This window comes from Mesoplodon mirus, assembly GCF_964341445.2.
Source record: "Mesoplodon mirus genome assembly, chromosome: 6".
NCBI classification, from domain to species: domain Eukaryota; kingdom Metazoa; phylum Chordata; class Mammalia; order Artiodactyla; family Ziphiidae; genus Mesoplodon; species Mesoplodon mirus.
Genome location: NC_138982.1, coordinates 16865170 through 16892883, shown reverse-complemented (window position 1 = coordinate 16892883; position 27714 = coordinate 16865170). Strand labels below are relative to the sequence as shown.

Sequence of the window (27714 nt, the reverse complement as noted above, 5' to 3'; positions counted from 1 at the left end):
CCCCTACCCACCTGGGTAGGGAGTGCCGGCCCCCTGGCCTCCCGGCCTCCAGTGAGGGCAGGAGCACCCCCAAGATTGCAGGACAGGAGCAGAGTGAAGTCGGGAGGGAGCAGAATAAAGTTTTGGGTTTTTTTGTTTGTTTGGTTGGTTTTTTGCCAATTTCCTTCCTACTGGGTCTGTGCTGGTGGAACGCATCTCACCCTGGGATGGCCATGGCGCCTGTCAGAGGCCCTCTCTGTTTCTTTCCTTCTTGGCCCTCTGGGACCTGGGGGTAGTAACTGCTTCCAGCCCCGGCTGTTTCATCATCCTGAGTGTCCTTTAACCCTGCCCATACCTCTATAGTCTTCTTTTAAAAACTCAATGACCCAATATGAGTGCAATATCTATTTCCTACTCAGAGCTTGCAAATATGGCTGAAAATAGCCCAGGACCGTAGTTAGGGTTGCCAGATTGAGCAAATGAAAATACAGAATGTCCTTAAATGTGAATTTCAGATAAACGATAAATAATTTTTTTGGTTCTAAGTACGTCCCAAATATTGCATAGGGCAAATACTGCATTTAGTATAAGTATGTCCCATGCAATATTTGGGACATAATTCTACTAAAGAGTTAATCATTGTTCACCTGCATCTCAAACTAATTGTGAGTCCTGTATTTTATTTGGCAATCCTAAATTAGAAGGCATTGCCGGGTTAATTCTTTTAAAACCAAGTATTTGGCATGACCACTGGCTCAACTATGTCTCTCCCATTAGACCATGGGTGACTGTGGATAGACTTAACTATGAAACATTCATAATACACAGACTAATCAAGGTCTACAAAGTACTCCATAATCAAACATACTAATTTCTGCAGGAAAATACACAAATAGTCCAATCAGGTAAAATAAATGAAAAGAGCTTCAAGTCCATTCAGGTGAGCTTTTCCTACCAAAGGAATTCAGGTCAGGTTTGCCTGTTCGGTGAAATTGCAAAGAAAATTTCCATTTTTAGAGGTGTCTGAATTTCGGAAATAAATATAAGGGATCGTGAACGTTTACTGCTGTTATTCTCACTTTCAGATGAAGAAACTGAGGCTCTGAGGGCTTCTGCCACTTGCCCGTGATCCATGTTTTAAGTATTGGGGCTGGAATTCAGACAGCTTTCTGGATTCAGAGCTCAATAACCATGATCCAGTGCTATCCTTAGTTAGAACTTTTAGCTTCCAAATATTAATTTATTTGAAAATAATCAGATTTTCTAAATGGTTGGCTGCAAAGTCATCTAATCTTAATTTATCAGCTGATTAAAGGTACACAGTGCATAAATATTTAACATTTATTTAAAACAGGTCAATAAATAGGTCAACTGAGGTTTACTAGAGGCCCGAAAAACCACAATCTGTGTGTACTGAATCTTCGCCGCTTAAGTGTGATAAATGAAGAGGCAACGATTTTTCTGGACTCTCTGCATACAGGACATGGTCCCAGTTTCTCTTACCCCTGTACCTTTGCAGATGTTAATCTCTCCTCCTAGAATACCCTTCCTTCCCTTTAACCCTACCCTACCCACTCCTAAAAATCTTACTCCTCCTTCAAAGATCAGCTCAAGCACTCAGTGACTCCCTCAGGCATTTGAAGAGTGAATCACTGCACCCTCAGCACCGTGTAGATGCCTTTATTATGAAATATGGCATAACAGGACAATTGCCCCTCTCTCTCTAGGGTTCTGGGTTTTGAGCTTCTCGGAGGCAGGAGCTGTCCTGGGCTTTAGCTTCAAGCACAAAACACAGATCTCAGTAACGTCCGTCACACATCAGCCAAGGCGGCACAGTCACTCTCCAGCAAACCATTCTCTGCTGAACTGAAAAAGGAATTTAAAAATGTCTTTGATGTATTTTGACCAGTCCCTGTTGTGACAACACGTTTATTCAAGAACACTTAACTTTTCTACTCAATCCTTACTAAGGTAAAAAATGCATCACTAACGAATAATTTCTATTTAAATAAATGTCACTGAATCTTTTTCGTCTCAGAATAGCTGACTTACGGGGGCTCATCCTTTCAGCAGCAGAAGCAGACACTGACTAATCATGACCAGCAGCACAGCAGCAGGGCTGATTCAGTTGGTGATGGACCTTTAGCTGCCTCAGAGCTTGTGTAGACATCTTGCCCTCTGAACTGTGTTTTCCTTTGCATATGGATAATGGGTGGGGTTTTTTCCTTCATCGCCGTGACATCCAACAAATGAGTTATCCAAATCCAGGTACTTTTCTGGATTCCAGGGACACCAAAGTGAGTAAACACAGTCCTTGCCTCCTGCCGCTGTGTCCTGACACCTGTGACCGCACTACCAGTCAGCAAAGGCACAAAGTACCAAGGCAACGTTTAGTTTAAACCCGCACTGCCGACTCACAGGATCCACAGACAGATCCGCGTTCCTCTGAGGGACAGAACACAAATCTTCATCCGTATCGGCTTTAGCACAATAGACTGTAGCACTTGCCCAGGCCTCTCCGCTGAGGGCCTGGACGGAAGGACACGTGCTCCGGAGGGCACACTCAGAGAGGACCAGCAGCTGGTGGATTTCAGAGTATTTAGTACGCATTCATTTGCAAGTTAACTAGCAACTTCAACTGAGCCTTTTTTTTCTTTTTTGATCTGCACATAGTATTTAGTGGGGGGAAAAAAAAATTAAAAGTATCTGGCCTGTTACCACAAATCTCCCAAGAACATCTTCCCCAACCTCCTTCCATAAATACTACTTCTCTTTTCTCTTCAAAAAAGAAAAAAAGAAAATTCCAAATTCATGCAAAGGAAGGCAACCTGGCTCAATAAAGTTCTATGGACCGAATTTCTTCCATTTGAAAAGGAGAATAAGATTTTCTGGCTAATTCTGAATTCCAGAGGCATCCTGAAAAATTTCTCAATTTCTCTGACTGGAACATATGAATTCCTTGAGGAAGATTATATGACAATTCTACCCCACCTTTGACTAAAAGTTAATGCAATTATTTAAGTAACTACTGCTGCTATTATGCAAATTTTTTAAAGTATATGTTCAATATAATATGATACTGACACAAGGATCAGTCAATTTAAAAAGCCAACTTTCTAAAGCTTTCTGTTAGCATGTTTTCCAGGTCACCCAACTAGGGCACCCTAAGTTTACGATGAAAAGATATGACAGAGCAGGATGGTGTAACCATTATTTTCTTAAAAGCTGGAAGCAGCTTTAAAGAAAAAATCATGGCCTGCTAACATAGTTGAGTCAATTTAATCATAACAACTCATGAGCTTTAAAAGTATTTTTCGGGCTTCCCTGGTGGCACAGTGGTTGAGAATCGGCCTGCTAACGCAGGGGACACGGGTTCGAGCCCTGGTCTGGGAAGATCCCACATGCCGCGGAGCAACTAGGCCCATGAGCCACAACTACTGAGCCTGCGCGTCTGGAGCCTGTGCTCCGCAACAAGAGAGGCCGCGATAGTGAGAGGCCCGCGCACCGCGATGAAGAGTGGCCCCCGCTTGCCACAAGTAGAGAAAGCCCTCGCACAGAAACGAAGACCCAACACAGCAATCAATCAATCAATCAATAATAAATAAATAGCCAAGCATTTGAAGCCCTTTAAAAAAAAAAAAGGTATTTTTCAAGTCAAGAACCATAATTTAGACCAAAGCTAGAGATGTCAAATATAATTCTCCAGCAAGGGCACCCATTCTCTTTCCAGATGCTCTTCCTTCACAGAAGATAAGTGACTTAAGTAAGCAAATGACAACTCCAGATTTAATTTGGAAGCACGGGCTTTTCTTACACTTTTCTTTTTCTTCACAGAAAAGTTCTCTCTGTTTTTTTGATGACCCTTTCTGAAAAAGCACTAGCTTCTGTTCTAAGTTAGTTTTGTCACTTAGGTACACATTTTTCATAGCAGTGACCAACCTGCCTATAGGGGTGTTGATGATCACTGTCCCACAAGGCCCAGCTGCTGTTGTCAACAAGGAAACAGACTGACAAGGGACTAGTCAAAAAGCAGTGAATCAACTGCAAATGGCTTTCGAGGTCCCCTGCATTCAACCTCCTCCTCCAAAGCTTCCCAAACTTCTCATATTCCTCTTGACCTCTGTTATGCGTTAAATTATGTCCCCCGCCCCAAAAGATATGTTGGCATCCTAACCGTCAGTACCTCAGAAAGTGACTTTATTTGGAGATAGTCTTTACAGGGGTAGTCAACTTAAAGCTAGGTCACTAGTGTGCTGGTGTGCTCATAAAAAAAGGGAAATTTGGACACAAACACATATACAGGGAGAATGTCAGGAGAGGCTGATGGGAAAGATCAGGTGGTGTGTCTACGGGCTGAGGAGTGCCAGAGACTGCCAGTAAACCACCAGAAGCTAGGGGAGAGCTAGTGGCTCAGGGCTCTCAGAAGAAAGCAGCTACCAGATCTTGGACTTCCAGCCTCCAAAACTGTGAGACCATACATTTCTGATTGTTTAAGCCACACACTTTGTAGGACCTCGTTACGGCAGCCCTGGCAAACAAATACAACCTCACTAATGCTTCTACTACTTTCCATTTGACAGCTTCCGATGATTCTAAGCCATCTGGTGGCAGGAAGCAAGCCTGGCATGTCACCGCTGTGCTCCATGACCTTGGGCAGAGGGCCAGCCTCCACTGTACATACTGAGTAAGCACTTGTCAACTTGTGGATGTCACCAGATAGCAGGAGGGCAAGTCATGAGGAAGGTGGTGGCTGTGTTAGCACCATCCCTCCTCCCTTGAGACCGCATGAAGCGCAGCTGTGAATGAATCAGAGCTGGCGTCTCTTCAACAGCTGGCTCACCACTCCAGTCTCCAGCAAAGAAACAAACAGAGCAGGAAGAACACTGGCCAGTAACAAAAACTGGATCTGCTGGAGCTGTTTATAATAAATATATTTATAACATCTATAATAAATCTTAGTAGAACTAATAAGAAAAGGAACAGTGCCTAATGATAAAAAGAAATATAATATTTTTGTAAATATTGCTGAGGCTTTGTGGTATTGCTCTTCTGAAGATATATAGTTAGAACTTTTTTCTGATACTTCTATTTTATTTTATTGCAAGAAGACAGAAAGAAAAAGAGCAACAGAATACATATCAAGATATCCCCAGCAGCACTATTTCTGCAATTGGAAACAATCTAAATATTCAACAGTAGGTGGGGTGGTTAAACAAGTAATAGCAGAGCAAGACAATGGACTGACTTCACAGCTGTTCAAAATTACAAACACGTGGACTAAAAGGATATATAAATAAGTATGCTGTAATAAAAGTAGGCACAAAAAAGAAGAATTATGATAATACAAAAATCCAAGATCACTGACCATCCCTATAACTCCTAATTCTGAAATTACCTGAAATCTATTACTCTAAATGATCAATTAGCCCATCTTAAGACTCACGACGTACAACATGCCTGCCTTTGTACATATAGCTGCTGCCTACATTATAATATATTGCTCTAAATATCAAAATAAGACACTATGCTTCTCAAGGTAGCTTTTTAAAAATTTCCGCTTAAAAGAAATAAAAAAAGCCATAAAAAGCCTAGTGTGCATTTTACTCTCCATTACGATTACCGTGGATGAAGGTCTTTGTTTCTCTGGAACTACTTTCCTATGAATACACTGGGAAACAATCATGAGCCTGACCTGACTGACCCACTCAGTCCCTGGGATGGAAGTGTCTTAAGCCAGTGAGGGAAATACAACCTACTGCATTAAAACATGTCAATACTGTCTTAGAAGTCAAAACTGAATGTGCAATGTATACTCGCTACACGCCAAAAATTATTAAATATTTATGACACTATTAGGAGAGTAGAAAGGTACTAAATTCTGCTGCATGAGATATGCTTCATTCCAGGGGAGCGTGGGGACAGAGTCTCCCCTCAGCTCTGCATCAGCTGATCCTCTGCAACCATAACGAAGAAGTTTGAAGGCAACTTCTACCCTAGTCCTGTAAATTTAACTTTGTGACAGAATCAAATGTTTATTTTTTTACCCTACCCAAAATAACGAGTACATTTCATGATAAGGAAGAATTTCCTTAAAAATGAAGATCAAGATGGCCCAGGCAGAGGCTTATAAAATATCCTCAAGGTGTCCTATTCCAGTCCTTTTTGGGCATTCTCAGCCCTTTACCACGTAACCCTACTAATATACTATAGCCCGGGCCATACTGTTCCTTCTTTACTACAAATTGAAAAACCATCTATCTCTCAAATCCTGTCCTGGAAAGAGTCTACGTCAGTATTTTCCAAAGTGTGAGACACATGCAGTAACACAGTAACACGTCTGAGGGGAGGTACTCACTCAACTCAGGTTGCCGAGCTCCCTGCAGAGTTGGTATTTATTTTTACAGATAGTTCCAATGTGTGACAAGCGATGTGACCACTACCACTGAGAGGAGTGATCAAATGCTTCTTTTTAGAAAACATTTATTTAAGGAAATAGGAAAAGAGGCAATTTAAAGACAAGTAGCAGGTAAGTAATAAAGAAGGGATGTGGCACTAGCAAAAGTAGAAGGTACTGAGGCTTGGACCACGTTGATTGGTGCTATGCATATAACATTTCGAAATGTGATTTACAAAGCTACAGAAGCAAATTATAAGATTACATGAAAATGTCATGAAATTATATGAAACGAATTACATGAAAATTCTTGCAGCAAATGCTAACCGGCTAAATTCGGAGGTCCTTTTACATCAGTAAAGGTAATATTTTAGAAAGTACTCTCATGCTTCTTTGGGATTATAGTGAAAACTCAAAGCCAAGTTAAGATAATCTTCTAAACATATCCATACTAAGTTATCATTTTAACACTGTTTAGAATAAAACTTGGTTTCTCAATATAAATATTTAGTCCACGGAATGGAAAAGTCCGAAGAAATTGAAAGAGGAAAAATTACATAACCTACTGAACCCCAAATATTTATTTATACCTTCTAGGAAAACAAATATACTGACTTCAACAGTAACACAACCCTACTCTGATGAAGGGCTGGGGAGAAACTGCTAGGGTGTATTTAGGCTTTTTCAGTTCTTAACAATCTCACGGGACATGAAAAATGCAATCTGCCTTTAAAGAACACCACCAAAAAAAAAAAAAAAAGGGAAAAAGGAGGAAGAAACCCACATGTTTGGTTTCAGAACACCAGGCCTTACCAGAGGCTGCTGGGGCTGCATGGTTTGGAGACCGAGGGTCTGACCCTGGGGCTGTGAGGACTGCTGAGGCTGCTGCATCTGGAAAGAAAGAACAAGAATTATACATGTGAAAATAGGAGGTTAACGTCCGTCATTCCAGTTCCCTCTCCCCATACGCCTTTGATCTAATTAGTCTGCTTGAACAAGGATGACGCACACCTGCCTCCTCTGTCTTTGTCTTCCCAAACATCATTCCTCCTTCAAGGGCAAGACCTAAATCTGCTCCGTGTGCTTCCAGACTACTGCAACCCCAGGGATCTCTTCTTTGCTAGTCACAGTGTTCACAGTCTAAACCACCCTACACTGTCCAGGGACATGCTTTGTACTCACTGTCTTAATTCCTTTCATGCCATTTGCCCTTCCACATATTTCATTCCACCTTACGCTATCAGGTGAGACAAGGACTGCTCGCAAGTTATCTTTTCGTTCCCTATGGTACCCAGAGGAACTCGAATTTAGATTTTTTTTTTTTAAAGGAAGATGTAGACGTGAGAAGTTCTGGCCTAAATTACCAGCCTAAAGTCATAAATTGCGTCCGTGAACGCTGGCTCAAATACATGGCTCTTGGAAAACTTGTGCAAGTCACAAGAGAAACACAGACTAGACGTCCACCAGGGGGAACATCACAGAGGAGAGGAAAATATTAAGAGGTGGTTTGTCTCAATGACCTTTAAAGTCTCCTCCACCCAAACGCTTCATCTTGAGGATGACAGCACCAGACTTCTTTTCAGCCTCTGCATTTTTCCAACTTGGTTTGCATACTGTCCCTCAAATTCTTTGTCTTCTTTAGGGCAAGGTAATCAATAGTTATTGCCAGAAGGCATTTTTCACTAAGAGACAAGGGTCATGGATTTGGAATCCTAGCTGAGGTCTGGGCAGGCCATTCCCAACATGAACAATGCAAGTTGGACCAGAAACACAGCGACTGCGATAGGAAGCCAATTCTCCATTGGACTATCTGCGAACGCTTTCAGGAAAAGTCACCCCAACTTTGTAATTATTAACCTGTTCCTTTATGGAGGTAGTCAGTCACCAAAAAAGGAATAAGTATAATTCAGATGCAGAAGCAAATCATTTTTCCTTATCTCCCAGGAATGTGTTGGTAATGCAAAAATTATCAGAAGGACACACCATGTTAATTGGGATAAAAAGTACACATTAACCAATAAGGAAGGTTTTCAAAATTTGCAGCTTTAAAAAAATGCTAGGGTAAGATAGGAAGTGGTAAATAAAAAAATAATGTAATAACTTTCCTCAGTGATCTGGAAATGAGAAAATTTAAAACAGAGAGAAATATAAGTATCAGTCCTAAAAAATTCTGAAACCTATACTTAGCACTTGGGAAAATAATTATTTTAAGAAAATATCACTATGAGTATCAATAGTCATAATAATGGTAGTATTACAAAATGGGTGCTTCACTTGCATTTTCATATTTAATTTTCACTATACATTTAAGAGGTGGGCACTAGAATTAGTTCCATTTTATTTATGACAAAATTAAGGATTAGAGGGTTTTTGACCACGCTGGAGATTTTATATATGCAATGAGTGGGATTGGCCATCTATAGGCCACACTCCCTCCCAAACCAATTACCATATGTTGTTCAATTTTGTGATACAGTTTTTTCCACATTTTAACAGGCAAAAACTGGGATGCAATTCATGGCATCTTATAACTGTGAAGCCCAGTTTTGTTGAAGATTTGTGGTGGCTTTGGTCTGTCGAAGTGTTGGCACTGCCAACCAGAATTTTTTGGGTCATACTGAATACAGACCTCAAACCCACTTGAGCTAATGGTTCAAATATTTTCTTCCCATCACCAGTGTCAAGGTTGAGACATGCAAGTTCCTTTGCTGTCCCTTTCTGCATGACAGGTTTATATCTCATTGACCTCATACAAAGAGTATAGCCCTTGGGTACCCCAGTTCTACTAGAGTTCCCATTCTTGGTGCTGCTTTCTTTTCCTTTCTTAGAAATACATAAAAGGACAGTGCATCTCAAGTTGGATTGTTGATAAGATGAGAGTCCACTGTACAGACTCATCAGGCAATTTCCAACCCAACAACACAGGATAAGCTTGCTAATAATAAAGGCAAATGGAACAGATAAACATAACAGCCTATATCCCCTAAACAAGGGAGGGAGAAGCCAGAATGTGTTAAGGGGAGGAGCCCTTTATCTAGGAGACTCAAATATTTATGACAAATAAGTGAAGGACAGCTCTCTGGATTCTACCAGAGACAGGATGAAATATGCCTTTGAAGTATCCTACCTACGTAACTCCAACTTCACAGCCCAATCAGACTAGAGGTGTTAAACAGAAAATTTTTTGGATTACAAACTCCTCTAGAAATCTGAACAAGAACTCTGGACGGCTTGACTGTTTCTAAAAAAATACACATATAAGAAATTTTGAACTCAAATTGCATGGCCTCTAGTTAAACAGTGACTGAGGAAGCTGAGGCTTACACTCTTAAGATAAAGGCATCCAGCTACCCTCCTGAACCTTTGTGAAAGGGCAAGGATGGTCTGCAAAATGTACTCTTCTGTCCACGACCTGGTAGATGCACAGAGAAAGGAAGACCCCTGCCGAACTGGAACTAAATTACACCAGTTAGGTCCCAGTGCCAAGTACACAAGATTCCCTGGAATTTGGCAATTGAAGTCTGAAGGGTCTGTTATTTCTTACGGCCGCGGAGGACCCCGCACACATTGCACTCACTCCCAGCTCCATACCTGGAGAAGCCTCTGCTGCTGTCGCACCTGTGGCTGTCTGGGCCTCACTGGGTCCTGAGACAGGGACACCGAGGGAAGGTTTGGATGCACGGAAGTCAGCACCGCATCGAGTCCTCCACCCACCAGAGGGCTCTGCTGAAGCGACTGATGATTCAGTCTGGTCAAGAATAAAGAACTTGTTTTCAGGCCCAAGCATACTGTCAAGTGTTTATAATCAGTGCCACTGGCACATTGCACACACTCACCAAGGAATCATCATGTTCAATAATCACTATGTACAATTCAAATGCAATAAAGACCAGTGGTTAAGGTAACCTAGATTCCCAGGGACACATGGTATCACAGGTATTCAGACAGCAAATGGCACAGGTGGGATTTCAACCCAGAACTTTGGGGCTCTGAAGTTCAAGTTCTTAGTTCAAGGCAATATGCTATGCTGCCACTTATTAGACAAATCATAAACATGATGCATGGTCTCCAAATTCATTTATTTTCCCAAATGTGTTACCAACAACCTTGCCAACTTTCCAAACAGTGACTACTTAGAGTTGACCTGCAATCTTTGATGGTAACACACGGGAGTCCAGCTGCTGTCCACTGTAGTGCAGCAATCTGCATGAAACTGAGTTCTCCTAGACCAATGCCATCCAACAGAACTTTCTACTGTGACCGAAATGTCTCCACCTGTGCTGTCCAATAAGATAGCCACTGACCACCAGGACCAGCTGTATCATTTCTGGGTCTCAGTGCAAAATAAGAATGCAGGGCTCTCTGATCAAAAATCAGTAAGAATTTCAAGCGGGTGACAATAGAGCATTACGATCAACCATGCAGGTCTTCTAAACACAGCGCCCTATGTGACTGTGCAGGTCACACACCTGCGAAGCTGGCCCTGCTGGCCACATGTGGTTAATGAACACTTGAAGCGTGACTAGTGCGACAGAGAACTGAGGAGCTTTAACTTAACTTTAATTAGTCTAGATTTAAATAGCCCACGTGGCTGGTAGCTGCTATAATGGACAGTGCAGTTATACACTATATAGTACGTCTACAAGATCCAATTAAAGCAAAAACTGAGTAACAGTCTTTCATGATCCGGTTTTGCCAGCCATTCCTGAGGTGGAAAAGGTAGAAACTAAGACATGTAACAAAAGTGTTACGGGCACCGTGCACAACGAGTATTGCAATCACAGGCTTTGTGGCTCCGATCAACATATTCTAGTAAGGCACTGCTACGGAAGATCAACAATTTTTAATCTTAGATATTTATTGCCAAGAAACCTTTTTAAAAGAGGAGGAAAAAAAGAACATTGGAGCTAACATAGTGGTATCATTGAAAAATATTGCACAAATACTATGGGAGATGTGAGTCAAACAATAAGGGACTTGAACGGAATAAACAAGATGGGGCATTGCTTCTTTTGAACCACAATCTGGATGCTGCTGAAGATGAGATGATGATGAAAATTATATGCAAATATGCAAGCTCATAGGAACAATGATATAGCACCATGTCCTAGAAGAAGCACGGTAAAGGCGAGAATTGAGTGTCCACCACTGTCATCATTATTTCCATATGCATCACCTCTGAGAGCCACTCAGGGGCTGCAGGTACGGCGACGCCTGCTGCTGAACGTAGCCACTCGGCGGCTGCTGCTGCATCTGTCTGAGTCTTTCCATTAGCGCCGGGTTGGAATGCGCCGCCGGATAGGTTCTGGAATTATAGGTAGGAGACAGGACCACGCTGCCAGCCTGCTGCTGAGGGGTCTGCTGCAAAGGCATCTGCGTTCCGTACATCGTATAGCCCTGGGGCATGGTCTGCAGGCAGGCACAAGGAAGGAAGTCAACGTTTTGATTTGCCCCCAGCTTTCCTATCGCTAAGATATCGAGGGCAAACACAAAGCCAGGAGGAGCCCCCTGAAAGTCGCCGGTTCTCAAAGACTCTTTTAAACTCAAAATATGAGGAAGATCACTCTGGAGGCAGAGAGAAGAGCCCGAAAGTTATAGCATGAACTGTTTGTGTACTGATTCACCAGAGATTTCAGTTAAAGAGCAAAATGAATCCTCACTTGGTTAAGAGATCAGTTTTAAGCTCAGTTGCTTATTTTGAGGGATGGAAGGGCAGGTTTCTGCACAGAAATAATCAGGCAAGCGTCTCTTCCTTTAGTGCACAGATGGCATCAATGTTCAACAGGTCCCAAGCATCACTATGTTGCTTCCAAAATTAACCAGAAGAGTTACTCACGCTCAATGTAAATTAAAATCATGGAGTACACTTTCCTAGTACGTAACTACACTTCCTCGGATCTAATGAACTTGTCTGTAGTAACCAACCAGTTAACAAGAACAAAAACAACAAAAACAATCAATTACCTTAACCAGAGAATAAGGGTGTCATTGGTGACTATTCAATAATCTCTAGTTCTGGTTGGACTGCAGCCTGTTTCAGCACTCTACCAATAATCGTTAATATAAGAGTGGCTGATTCTCCAAATCTTGACACCCAATGTAAATGAAAAGCTTCAGGTTCTGCTGCGTCACTATCTACAATTTACAGAACAGAGTGCTGATTAAAATAGAAGAGGACTGCTCTTCAGGTCCTCAAAGTACCACATTTGAAGGTAGTTGAATGGCTCTGACTTGGAAGACAGAGTGGTGGACAATGACCTTCCTGCAGGCAGCGTGCAGGGATGCAGGCTGTGTGGCTCGGTGCCTGTGAAGGCCAGCCTTGGCCTTCCTTTCAGCTGTGGACACAGTATGAACCGCTGGCCTAACTAGAGGCCTTGCCAACATCCCCGGCCTCCTGATTATGAGAGGGATAGAGTACAAGGATATGGAAGCAGAAATGACAAAACTATTAGAAAAAATAGCTCAAGATTTGCATCATATTAAGGCAAATCTATCATTTGCTGGGTAACTACTGTGTATCTGGTGCTTTGCTAGTTCCATAGGTTGTCTTAAATCCCCACAATGTTCATCTCTATTTTACAGAGAAGGAAACCAAGACTCGGAGTAACTCGCACAATGTTACACAGCTTGTAGGTTGTCAGGAATTTTGTCAAGGTCTGATGCCAAGGCCGATTATCTTCTTATTCTACCATGATTCCTCTTCGAAGCTAGCTTTGAATATCATAAATTCAATCATGAATTACATCATTATACATTATAACATAAGTACCCTGGCTGGGACTGTTCACCACTTCAATATCTACCATCATCATTAATAGAAAGGTATGAATTGATATTTCTGATTCAGGAATTTCCTAAAATGTTTTATGCCCTTTAATCAATCCCAAGACTTGTTTAATAATCCCTGGTAAAGCTTTTTTTTTGAAATGTCAATTATAATCTATAAGCAGAAGTGACTAAGTTCTATACCCCATGAGGGAATTGATACCCTACTTACCTAGTTCCCCCCTTCAAATAAAGAGCATTAAAAATCCCAGCAGCACCTACAAAGCAAACATGGGTACCTGTGCTTGCTGCAGACCTGGATACTGGGGGAGCTGAGGGGAGGGCCGTGCTTGAGCAGCAAAGAGAGCAGCCTGGTCCCCCGGCTGGCCCTGGAAGACAAAGCCGAGGCGGCTCTTGATCATAACAGCAAGGGCATGATCCGAGCTCCTGGTTAATTACCCCCAAAACCCTGACACCGCACCCTATATGAGAACAACACGTGCAGATTCCAACCTGCATTGAATACTATTTCTCATCCATTTCCTATTAACAGAAGAGATTGCTGCCCTTATCATTTCTTCAAAAGAAGACTACCGATGTCCCCAATGATAACACATACATAAACACAAGCCAAAATAATCAATGGTCTGCTCATCAGAGAGGCTCTGAGCCAGCTTTCCTGTACACTCCAGAGTACAAGTGTCCCTCTAGAGTAAAAGGCATGAGTCTCTAAGTGTGAAATCTGAAACCACAGAGTTGCCTCATCCTGTGCCCATAAAGTAAGAGAACACGTGGTACACGCAGATGGCATATACTACCTTCATGACTTTTTAATGATGTTTCTTCAGAGGGACCTAAAAGTTGCCTATTTAGCCATGTATGCAAGGGATGAATTTGGGATCTCTTATGACTCTAATAATTAATATAACCAATTAAAATGTATAATAAGTTAATATCAAATACAGTTCTAACCAACTACAATGTAAAATAACCAATTAACATCTGTTCACCAGTCTTAATTTAATACATGTTTTGGCCTGAGGAAAAATAAATATATTATTCCTAAGAGCAGCTGTATGTATTTTACGTTTTGGCGGCAGAAGCTATTTCACGGAAGCTTGTGGTATTAATCACAGAAGGAGGCCAAGCTTCCGACCACCCCTTGGTTTTTTCAGGACTTACTAATAACAAAGAAATGGGGTTTATTCTAGGGTATTTCACCACTGTTTTATATCACAGATGTCCTCGTTTTTTTAAAGTGCTAAGATACAGTTATATTAAAAACCAATTTTAATGTTCTGGGAAAGTAGTACAGATATTTCTGGCAGGGAGAAAGGTATAAACATTTAGCTTAAGAGGGAGAACACCAACAATTATTAAGCATCTATTATGTGCCAGGGACTGGGCTTCTTGTTCTTATTCCCATTTTCTCACAGGAACTCTGCAGGGAGGGGACATCATCCCCATTTTCTTCAGGTAGGAAAAGCCAGGCTCAAAGAGCCTAGGTAGCTTAGCAAGCTCACCCAGCTAGACCTGGCTGAGCCATGAGCACTCAGGTAAGTCTGCCTCCAAAACCTAGGGTTTTCTCCATTATGATGAGATGCCTCCATATGTGATATCAAGGATGAAAATATTTAAAATTTCATTTGGTGCTTATTCTTTAGGGACATAGAGCCTTGTAAACTCACCCCAATAAGAAACCAAAAGGAGACTCTTTATTAAGACTTGTTAATGAGATTTTGAAATGAAACGTATACATCAGATGGTGAAGCCTTTTCTCTGATCCCCACATAAAATCACTTGAGGGCATTTAAGAAACTTCGGCCTCTCCGAAGGTGGCTATCCACCCATACGTGGACCAAACACAAATTTCTGGGAGCATCTACTATGGTATCTATATGTAACAGCTTCAACAAGAATCTAACTTTCCAGTGTAGGGTACCATGAAGATACTCTGAGCCTTTAGCTGATTAATCTAAGTGCAATTATATCCTTATTTGCTTAAGTCTAAGAAAAATAGCCCAAACTCCCTCTAGGAGAGCTCATGTCACGGGAGTGTGGCTATCTGGAGCCTACAAGTATTGCCCCAAAGTATCCAAATGGCCCTTGATCCTCCAAACACTAAGCCAGGGAGTCATTAAATCAACCAGATCTTTACATGCCGCTCCTCGACTTGGTGCTCCCCGACAGCATTGTCCAAGGTCCCTGAAACATACTGCTGTGCCTGAAACATACTGCTGTGCCTCTTGGTGGGGATAAATATATGTATATTATCATTTTTACAGAAGAAAAGAAAAATGAATTATTTCTGTGAGCCAGAATCTTGAGATCCCTAAGTAGTCTAAAACACCCACGCCCTTTTTTGCCTTGGAGGGAAACAAGATGTGATGTGCGTGTGACAGAGGCATGCAGATACATAAAACAGATCTTCTTTAACTCTTTACTCTTCCTTTGCTTGTTGAAGAACTTTAAGAAACAAGCTATGACTTATATGTGATGCGGGGCGGGGGGACTAGAACACTAATACGGTAGGTATCTGAGTTACTGGGCAACTCTCTTTTATTGACAAAGAACAGTTGAGATTTTGGAAATTTAAGAAATACAAATTAAAAACCATCTACATTTTTAAAAATCACAAAATTAACATTTAAGGAAAAACACTATAACTTTGAAAAAAAGCAAGAAGAAAGGGGTGAAAAATTTCAAATCAGTTTTACACTCTAAAATTCATGTACTCTTCAGTGAACCATTTTTAGTCTAAAGGTAAACTATTTATTTGTAAATAGACTATATTCCCTCCCATCGCCATCCCCCCCCCCCACAACTCGCTACTTAAGTACAGTAGGTAAGGGTTCTAACATTCAATACCCTCCCTGAGGAAATCACAAACACCTCACGTTGGCCAGCGCTCGCCAAGGGCTTTTATCGTTATATTTGCCCTGAATGAAAAATATCCATCTCTTCTCCCAAACAGAAATGACCTCCTCCTGCTCTCTGGTTTTCCCAGAATAATGCCAGGAACAAATTATTTCAATTTGTAGAAATAGTTCAATCTGTTGAATAAAGAATGAATGACCAAGAAGTTCTTTAGTAACTTGAAAGATTTTACAGATGCTAAACGAGGACCATAATGCGGGAATAGGTAAGAAAACTAAAAATTGAAATTTAGTAAGAGTCTTAAAATGTTAGTAGGGATGGTTTTGCTGCATTCAAGAAGGGACTATATAATGTATCATCCGAACTGGGACAGGCCAGGAGAACGGGGGCAAAGTGAGATCATGCCTGGCAAATTGTGACTTATGGTCACCTTCGTCATACATTATCTACTTCTCTGTTATTTTCTGAAAACTACCTAAGCTTTATTTGACTTTTTTTTTTTAATCAGTTCCTAGCACTGTGTCTGGCATATAGTAAGTGCTCTATAAACATCTATTGAGGAAACCTAAGATTTAATTTAGTTTATCTGTTAAACAAGAGTTCCAGAGGTAAATTGAGATTTATATTTCAGGATAAATTAGTTTACCAAGTGCTTTCCAATTGCCCCGTATTTTTAAGTACCATCTTTTGTTTTGAAAACTCATTTTTTAATTTAATTTTTATCATCTGTCATTCTAATGATTTCTTCTTTCTGCCTTCATTAATACCTGAAGAGTAGCTCAATTGCCCCTCTTGATTTATTCTGCTTAACTGCAACAATCAGAGGCAACATTAACTTCACACTTTTGCGGGTGTAATGGAGGCTGGTTTCTGAGGGAATACCTGTGTCTAGCCAGGAGCCACACTGTGCTCCAGCTCCAGCTCCCCTGGCTCAGGTACCCAAGAACTTACATGTGCTAAGAGAGTAAGCCAGAGTTAACTGGGAAATTCTGATAGCTACATGCAGCCATCTCTACATTGCTACCCAGGGTAAATTCCTACATGTGGTCTGTCTCATTTGTTTTTACACACTTTGCTTTAGGCTTGCCTCTGGGTAAGAAACAGAAATCTATTATATTTTCTAAAATTTCCACTTCCTAAAAACTTTTTAAAAAGCTGTGCTGTTCAATACTGACTCATCTTCCTGGTCTTTATAAGAACAATTCTCTCTCTTACTGCTTTATTTTTAATTAGACAAGAGAAGCATCTGAGCTCAAAGTGATGTAGACTCAAAACCTCTTGCATAATTTGAAATGAATACATCCAGTAAGTTAAAAAAATTTTTGGTAAATCATCCTCAAAGATAATTTTCAATCTTCCGGGTCTTGTTCTCTTCATTAGTTCACTCTCTCAGTCAGCTGAGAAAATGTGAGGGTCTCTTTCTAAAGGAGAATTGGTTATAGCTCCAATTAGCAGACAGTTACAATCAGCAGCATTTCAGAATCAGGGATCTTCTATCCACTCAATTCACTAGTAATGATTTTTTTTCAAATCCTTATTTAGTAACTTTCCAATAGTGTTTAAGTGTTGCAAGTAGAGAGACAAGTTGTGCCTGAAAAACCACAGCCAGATTTTGCGACTCTGTTTCTGAAAATGCTGATTTAGGAATAATAATAAAAGTCACCCAATGAAAACCAGTGGGTAATGTTTTATGAGTCAACTAGCAAAAAGGGTTTTGCTTGTGACTACTGGTTTGGAAGGTACTGGGTAATGGTGCCCAAGGTTAAACAACAAATGGCGTGAACCCCGAGTTTTGGTCGTCACATTATACCGGTGTATTTTGATTGCAGACAATAGATACACAGAAAATTCTATAATTAAAAGAGGTCCTGTTGACCAGTTATGCTTAATTCTTTTATAAAGCTTTCCATCAAATATAACTTGGTTGGCAATCGATTAACAGTAACATTAACTGCTGGAACGACCTGATTCATGTTGAAATAAACACGCCTCATCCAATAGTGAACCTTTACAATATATTCTGTTAACAAGCTCATAAAGGAGGAATATAACATATTGATTGGTTGAGCATACATACACATTCATTAAATTCCTGATATTGGAGAATATTAAAGAAAAATAAGAATGGTGAAAAGGACAGCAAAGATATATATACACATTTCCATTTATTTGAATGAATATATAGATCATATAACCTTTTGATTTTAAATACCTGACGAACAAAATATTTTATCTATTTTTAAAAAAAGTAAAATCAATGGTAGATGCAAATTGTATTCTGTTCAAATTACATTATCATCTGAACAATAAATGCCCTACAGCAAACATAAGCTACCTGAAAGATATTTTTTAATTTGATAGTTTAATTCAAGTTTTTAAAAAAACAAAAACCTCGCCTGCTCTCTGTACAAGTGTCAAGAAAAACTGATAGAAAAATTGATTGCTTTCAGAAAAGTCTCCAAACTTTCCTTTGTTGAAAGAACTAACTATTAAAGAAATTGCCTATATGACAGTATTTCATAACTGAAATATTTTCAAAGCTTGTATATGCCATTAAGGATATTTTCACCAATGTATAGAAACTGTTACCCATTAAATTGGCAGTGAAACGAGTTGACTTACATTCACATCTGAGATGTGTGTTTTTTTTTATTCTAATGCTTCTTGGGTTTACGTTGTGGGTTGGCTATCTGATACAGAAACCTATAAGTAATTTAATGCAAAACATGCATTCTTCGCTAGCCCAGGCAAAGCAGTAGAGATGAAGTCTTATGACATGCATACACAAGACCTATGCTCAAAAAAAAACACCTTCTCCATACCGGAAAGAAAAGAGAGATGATGCGTTCTGTTGAGAATTTAGGAAGAACCAGTGAGTGGGATGTGATGAGAAGGGCATGTTTCATAACCACAGTTTTCATTATCTTGCATTGGCCTGTGAGTCAGCATGCCATGCGTTCCCCTACTAATGAGGTGAGTTATCGCAGAGAGAAGCGAGAGCTCAGGAACAGATGGGTTCAAAACTGGGACTGAGATGAAGGTACACGAACTGGCCTATGTTCCCAAGCCCAGGCCATGAACGTCCACTGGTTTCTATACCATACACGTATATGATGAAAATCATGAGGCAATCAAAGGGGACAACTTTCAGAAATAAATTCCGTTAAAGTGAACATGGTCAATGCATTCATGATTCTGTGTTACAGTCTCAAACATAAACCAAGTGAGTAACAGTGAAATGAAGACTATAATAATTACCAGCTGGAGGGGAATAACCTGCTTCTCGTTCTGATGTTCAAAGAATAATGCTATAAAAGTTTACTTAAAGAAAAAAAAAAAAAGAAAGTAAAAGGAATGACAGACAGCAGGGGTGTTACCATTATGTTGTCAAAGTCTTCCAGAAGGGAGACAGCTGAGTTACAGAAGTCCTACAGAAAGGGGACAGCAAGAAAACGGCAGACAATACAGATAAGATTGTTTAGCCTAATGATGTGGGTAGCCAAAATACATAAGAGTTAGTTCATTTTAAAACAATGTTTCAGGGAGTCAAGACTTAAAACCCAGGCCCTAAGAGTTCATATTAATTTATATGCCAAACAATATCACCATAGGCTGGGACACAGATAAATAATACGGCAATAGTCATATAATGGAACAGCACATCCTGGAGGTTGAACAGGGACATACAAGAAGTAGGGGAGCGATCAGACCCAGATAACTTCCCGAAACTAAGGGATGCTGGCACCTCGGTGTAAGCAAAAGAGCGCTCAAGTCCTTCCCAGCCCAGAGCCGGGGGAGAAGCGCTCAGGACATTTGGGTCACATGAAACACACAAGACATTAAGTGAACAAGTCATATATTATTGGAGGATGTCATTAGATAGCTCCATCCCCAGTGAATGCAAATGAAAACAGAGCATCAGTTCAACCACACATTCAATCAACCAAAATAGACAACAAATATTTATAGTGCCACTGGTGTTTACATGCTAACAGGGAGTCTGATTTAGAAAAAGGGGACTATATGCTGGGGAAAAATATTCCTGTTTCTCAGGTCAATGATCCCCTTGCTTAATCATCTTTATGAATGAATTCTAAGTGACGCTTAGTCTGAGACATTAAAATTTTTCTGTTCACTGAATTTTAGAAATAGAGATGAGGCAAAAACTTCATAACCCTAATTGAAAAAAATAAAAGTATTTTACTATACTAAGAATGAGAAATCACAGGAGGAATTTCCCAAGCAAATAATATCTGTTCTCACCATTTTAGGGGTACGTACATAATTCATTGCATCTGTTCATTTGTCTTTATATCCAACTACCACCTTTATATTAGTGGTTCACTCTCAGCCCTCTACCCCTATCTTCTCCCCGTTCATAAACATCAAGCTGTGTACACTATCTACGAGATCACAATAGTTGCACAATCATAATGTCAGCAAACAACATGGGTGCCTTCCTCATCATTCAAGTAAATAGCAAAATACCAGGTATTAAGTAATAAGTAGAGCATCTACTTTCCTGGACATGGTTTCCACCCAAGGAACAAAATGACAGGGTTTAGGACATATTTACTAGCTCAGTGTTTTTTGTCCTCCTAAGTTCATTTTGTCACTGAGATGTATGAAAACTGTACTCTCTGAGTAATTGCATTAAAGATTCTTGTCAAAACTCAAGATCTGTTTCAACAAGTCCATTTTGTACACCTTTACCAACTAAGAACCAAATTATTTTGAAAATATGCTCAAATTATAGAACCAGGAAAATTACAGAAGGGAAAACTTAAATTGCTGGTAAAGTTATAAAACATGCCTAAACTCACAGGTAATAAGAAAATGCAAGTTAAAATGATGTAACACAACACGATTTCACCTGCTCTGAATGAGGAAATTAAGGTCTGATAACATCAAGGGTTAGTGAGGATGTGGAGGAAAGAAAACTCTCATTTATAACTGACGGGAATCACCACCGCTTTGGAAATTAAATCCGCATTTCCACTTCCACATATGTACCCTACAACTTGGCACGTGCAGAAGACACGGACAAAAATGTCTACTGTAGCACGGTTAACAGTAACAAACAATTGGAAATAACTGAAATGATCATCAACAGAATGGATAAATGTTAATACTCATAATGGAAGAGTATCCAACCAGGACAAGCAAATACATAAAACCAAGTATAACACAGTAGATATAATTAAAAATTAGTCAAAACAAAAAAGTTACAAAACAATACAATAATACCTGTGTGAGACTATCATAACGTAAAGTTTCAAATCTGAAAGTAATACTATATAATGTTTATGTCCATGGATGCAAAAATACGTAGTAAAAATATAAAAGACATTCATAAGAAAGAAAAACATGAAATTCAGGATAGTGATTACCTCTTTATCTTTATGAGACAAGGGGCCTCATCCATGTCTGTAAAGTTTTATTTAATAAAAGAATGATCTAGAGCAAATGTGGCCGAACATTACTATTTAATAAAGCTAGGTGGTAAGTACACTAGTGTTTGCTATATTATTGTCTATTCTTGTATGTTTGAAAAACACTGCTAAAGAGTGAGGAGGAGGGAAAGAGCAAAAGGAAGGAAACAGATATTCCAAGGTGATACCATATCCAGAAGGTAGATCAATTGCCAGACCAAAAAGGATGGCTGCTCAACTTAAATGGGCTTCATCAATCCAAGAGGCATGCTTTCAGGATGTTACAGAGACACTTTTGCCAAGGAACTGACAACTCTGGAAGGCTCTGACTCAGCCAGTGTTCTTCCATTAAGTTACTTAGTTCTTTTATTTGGATATACAATGGCGGCACCTGCTCCATGGTTAGATAACCAAGTGTTCTTACCAGTAACCACCAGCTATAACTGAGCACATCATTTCTGTCTGTCAGAAATCTTCCTCTTTAATATAATGAAAATCCTTATGATTCATTATTTGTAGCCAACAATCAATTGCTTCCTTCCAAATGTGTCTCAATCAAATTAAGCTAAATGTATCTTTTATCTTTCACTGGTCTCTCAAACTGTCTAGCATTGATTATTACAAAGAACACAAGATGATTTTGTGCATTGAAAGGGAGAAATCAGGATAAAGTGATATCATAAATCAAGGCACAAAATTAAGTTCTCTTCCTGTGTCAAAACTTAAGATTCCCTTCAAAAGCCCCTTCTCTAGAATACTGATAAGGTGGGGGGGGGGCGGGGGAGGGGAAGAAATTACCTTGTGTCAGAAGAAAAATATTAGATATAGGAAAAAGGTGACTGGAAAACAATTTAAGCAGCATTTGGCATTATTATAACCAACATTCTATATTTTATGATAGTTCTCATGGGATATGTGGAAAAGAAAATATTACAGTGATATTTTTAACAGTGAAATTGGAATCAGTCCCTCTAAAGTTTGTATCACAGAATTTAGATGGTAAAAACATACTGCTCTAAGAAACCAAAATGGCTATTAGGAAAACTAAACAATATTCAACATTCCTTTTTCTTGGTCTCTGCTACTGGTGGCCACTGAACACCAATCATATTAGGGACAATTAATGTAATTATACAAGTAAAGCACATACTATAAGCCAGCCACTGTTCTAAGGGCTGTTACAGACGTTAAATCATTAATTTCACAAGAACCCTGTGGAGTGAATGTTGCCTTAGCTCCATTTTATAGATGAGCCTCTGAGGCACAGAAAGGTGACAAAATCACTATACTGGGTCCCATTTAAATAAGGGACACTGAGTAAGGAATGGACGGGGGGAGAATTTCTACTTCCTTGGATGAAGACTGTAACTGAGAAAAATGACAACAAGTTTCCTCACCTAACATCTTTGTGCATGTTAATATGCACTAAAGCTGTAAGAAAATATACCTGATTATAATAACAGTCACTACATCAAACAATTTGGTTAACAATACCTAACAATATCCATGCTATTTAGCACCTGTTTTCTAGACACTATTGATACATTCCTAAGGAAATGTAAGATGGTTCATAACAGAAGATTTCATGACCAACTGAAGCTGATATTCAGTCTCTGCAGCAGAATTAGAATTATTCTATAATGGTTCCCTAGTTTTCATTGTGCACCCTCTAAGGCTAGATCTTCCTACACACATCAACTCTGTCCATTACATGTAAAGAGGCTAAGGGGACTCTGCAAGGTCTGAGATGTATCCAGAATTCAGAAATTGGTGCCCTCTCTGCCCCATTTAGGTTTTCAAAACAACCACAGCAGAGGTTGCTGTTGGGAGAAGTTTCTGGAAACACTCAGAGGAAGAGGTACGAGATGAGTCTGTGGATAAAAATCAGGTTGCTAAGGATCAAGGCTACTAAGAAACTCCAGGGTTCTGGAAATAGCTGCTCAAAACATGAATTCATTCAATAAACATCTCATAGATTTCTATCCTCTGCTCAGTAGGTGGAAAGATGATACAAAGTATTATAAGATCCAATGCCTGACCTAAGAAGAGGGGGCCAGCCTGGGGTCACTGTACAACCAGCCTGAGAAGTTAGAGTCACATCCAAGGCTTGGAGCAACTGGTCAGTCTTTAAAAGCAGCTGCTACAATTCCAAGATAAGTTTTGAAGGTTAAGTAATTTGAAATTCTCCAACATGTTTGTTACATTTAAGAAAATGGATTCTGTAATTAGAAAATTTGTAGGATAAGGAGGAAAATGATACCTATTTCATCTTCTCTATAAGAAGCTAAAAACTGAAAGAAAAAAAAAAAAACCCACAAGTTTGTATGTAGCTAGAGAGAGTCACATTCTGTGTATGCATTTAACCCGAGAAAATGCTATTGCCAAAATTTGAATCAACATTTCTTACTATGAAGGATATGGGTCAGTGCTTACTAGAAAAATAACAAATTGCATCCAGAATCATATACGAAAACACTGTATCAATATCCCTTATATTCCATATAATTCTGCCTTTATTATAGATTTTTAAAGATTACCACGAGGAGAATTTTTTTGTGCCACGATACCATATTTAGCTAGATTCTAGGTATATTAATCCATGATCTACTGGGAGAGAGGAAAGGGGCTCACATTTCCCTCAGAACCTCCTCGGTACAGGCACTCTAGCAGATGCTACAGACAAATCTCATCTACTCTATGGAGGACCACTCCATCCTGTGACTGCACCACGTATGCATTTCTCTTCCTTTAAAGAATTCTTTTTTTCTCAATTATCCAACACTTCAAGAATGGTGAGGGAGAAAAAAAACATGTCTGCTTCTGAAAGCCCTTCAGGAACTCTAAAGCAAGTTTCAACGGTTAAAGAAAGAATATGGGGGAGAAGGAGAGGTGACTATTATACAGGCACACCTTGGAGATACTGCGGATTTGGTTCTAGACCACAGCAATAAAGCAAATGCCTCAATAAAGAGAGTCACTTGAAGTTTTTGGTTTCCCAGTGCATATAAAGGCTATGTTTAAATTATACTGTAGTCTAGTAAGTGTGCAATAGTATTATGTCTTTTAAAAAGTACATTTTAATTAAAAAGAAATACTTCATTGCTAAAAAATGCTAACCATGATCTGATCCTCCAGTGAGTCACAGTAATAATATAAAGCTCACTGATCACAGATCACCATAACAAATATAATAATAAAAAAGTCTGAAATATTGCAAGTACTACCAAAATGTAACACAGAGACACAAAGTGAGCAAATACTGTTGGAAAAACAGTGCTGAGACTTGCTCAATGCAGGGTTACCACAACCCTTCAATTTGTAAGAAGTGTAATATCTGTGAAGTGCCACAAAGCAAAAGCACAGTAAAACAAGGTATGCCAGTACAGTCACGGTTATGAACTTGAGCTTTTATTACTTGAAGAAAGAACTCCTGACTTCTCAAAAGGAAAAAAAAAAAAAAAAGAAGAAAGAAAGATAAAAGGAAAGGAAAGAAAAATCCAACATGTGACAAAGTTGCTACAAAAGAATCAGTTAAAACATAGAATGCATTATCAGTTAATTCCTATTGGTACAAGCAGTACAACCCTAGATGGTATGAAAGAATAGAGTCAGGTAATTTTGAGTGTTGTGAGCAATGGGGTCCTACAGTGATGTTTTAGGTCGTAAGTCTACCTTCTCGAAACATGCAAAGATATTTCTGAATATGTGAAGATTATTCTATTGAATTCCCTTAAAAAAATTTTTTTTTTTGCTTTAGGGGAAATAGCTTGTCATGGCTTGTGTCAGGAAGTGAACTTCTGAGGACAGGTGTCTCACCTATAAATGACACAGTGAGCTCCTGCCCAATTAGAGAAATTCAAAACTGAATCCAGCAGTAATAGTTTGAAAGTGGGCTATTAATAAGTCAAATTCTGGGCTTCCCTGGTGGCACAGTGGTGGAGAGTCCGCCTGCCGATGCAGGGGACACAGGTTCGTGCCCCGGTCCGGGAAGATCCCACATGCCACGGAGCGGCTGGGCCCGTGAGCCATGGCCGCTGAGCCTGTGCGTCCGGAGCCTGTGCTCTGCAACGGGGGAGAGGCCACAACAGTGAGAGGCCCGCGTACCGCATAAAAAAAAAAAGTCAAATTCTACCTTGTGATAAAAAGGTACATAGGAAAAAATAAACATTACTTATTGGAAGGTAAATTTTACTTAGGCTTAAATTACTTTAAAAGGGAACTGAATTCATTCTAGTAGAATAATTATTCGACTTCCAGTAAATTTTTTCTTGATAAGGATTTGAAACAGTGATGTAACTTATTTTCATTCATCCCCAAGAAGAGCTAAAATCCCACTGAGGTTTTAAATGACTCCAAACATGCTGCTTAGTTAGAGAAAAATCAAGGCTTCTTAAGTATTTTAATCAAATCTTCATCACTTCTGTGTAAGAAGTAACTTAGGCCTGTGTTTCCTGACACCCAGGGAGTTTGAGGGATCAAAAATCTCTGAGAGGGCTTCCCTGGTCGCGCAGTGGTTGAGAGTCCGCCTGCCGATGCAGGGGACACGGGTTCGTGCCCCGGTCTGGGAGGATCCCACATGCCACGGAGCGGCTGGGCCCGTGAGCCATGGCTGCTGGGCCTGTGCGTCCGGAGCCTGTGCTCCACAACGGGAGAGGCCACAACAGTGAGAGGCCCGCGTACCAAAAAAAAAAAAAAAAAAAAAAAAAAATCTCTGAGAGCTCAGGGGGAGACAAGCATGGAGTGACTGTTGTTTGTATTTGCATGTGGTTCAAACTAGATTCCTCTCTCCTGTCCTTCTTATAACACAGGTTAAAAAATAATAATACATTAAAAAAGGGAAAAGAACCATTTTTAAGACTGCATAACTAGCCCTACCACTCCCACCCCCAAAATCACTAAGTGGACTTCATGCTGAAGGGCCATAAGTTGTACAATGGAGACACGGCCTGAAAGTTACTCGAAATACAAAGAATATTTTTAAAAGCATTAGAATTCCTTGCAAATTTGAAAATCTGTGGTTGTTCTTAGAGCAGGATACACTTGTAGACTGGCTACTTCCTTTGAGGATCATGAAGTACCTCACTCACAGGGTTGCTGTGAGATCTAAGACAATCAATACATTAAGGTTCTCAGAAGTGTTTTGGCAAAAAGTAAGCGCTTTCATTGTGTTAGTATCTATCATCTGCATCACCATAGTGCAATTGTTCTAAGAAAACCCGGAAAACACAAAAAGTGTAGAGAAACTGGAAGAAAAAGTCACATTCTCACCTCCCTCTTTTTACTTTAACATATTTGTACAGATTGGTGGGTTATCTATGAGTCTATACTAAGTTTTGTGTGACTTCCACCAATGTTAAACAATCACTATCATTTTAAAATCTACAGAAAATTGGGTTATAGGGCATAAAAATAGAAATAATAGAAATCAAGAGTTAAAGATATCCATATACTGACGGTCACTTGTAGTGTATTCTTTGCCTACTGTAGATCTTGTGAAGTTTATACTAAAAACAGAGCCTGTGCAGTACAGGGCACTATAGGAGAAAACCTAGGAAACATCAGGGCTTCAGAGCTACAACCTCAAAGTAATACATCAAATAATAATACGAGAAAGTAGAGCTAAAAGGAGTATGGAATATGGTGATAATTATGACAGGGAATGAGTGCTCAGAGCAGGTCACTTCAAGGAGAAAAGTCCTGCAGTTTCCAAGTGACTAGAAAATCATTAGCTCTTCTTTTTGTTTTAAGGCATACTTTTAATGAAGCTAAGACATTTCAAGTTCTTATTTGATCCATGACAATAGCAAGGTACAAGGGGGGAGAAGTATGTATCAACCTGTACAAGAGAGATACACGTGCACAGGTAAACAGGGATGCACGTGCAGCAAGAACCTGTCACATCCCCACTCTCACCCCTAGGTAGAGGAACTAATGAAATGTGGAGGAGGACACTGCGGATCTGGACAAACCTGTTGGAAAGGTCGCGTCTGGGTTTGCCTGAGAAGCCGTTGTTGCTGCTGCTGCTGCAGAAGCTTCATCTGTATCAACTGCTGCTGCGACGTGATGGCGTGAAGGGAGGGCGGCTGCATCACGGCCCCCGAGCGCCGCTGCAGCATGTTGGACAGAGCTTGCTTGGTATTGGTGGGGACAAAGGAGCCCGCGGGGTCCAACCTGGAGCCACCTACAAAAGCAACCAGAAGGAAGGGCTTTCTGCGCATGTTAATGCAATAGGTCTTCCTTATTTTATTAAAACACAGAAGTCTCACC

General features: G+C 39.9%; 1 protein-coding gene across 1 annotated transcript in view; it reads right to left on the bottom strand.

Annotated features, from left to right (window-relative positions):
* MED12L (mediator complex subunit 12L) overlaps positions 1–27714 on the bottom strand; it is a 321906-nt gene that overhangs the window by 3659 nt on the left and 290533 nt on the right. Inside the window, exons 39-43 of the mRNA XM_082625544.1 lie at positions 27417–27628; positions 13438–13527; positions 11550–11782; positions 9965–10121; positions 7187–7264 (exon numbers count right to left, since the gene is read on the bottom strand). Of these exons, the coding sequence (XP_082481670.1) occupies positions 7187–7264; positions 9965–10121; positions 11550–11782; positions 13438–13527; positions 27417–27628 (770 nt within the window). The remainder of the gene's footprint in view (positions 1–7186; positions 7265–9964; positions 10122–11549; positions 11783–13437; positions 13528–27416; positions 27629–27714) is intronic.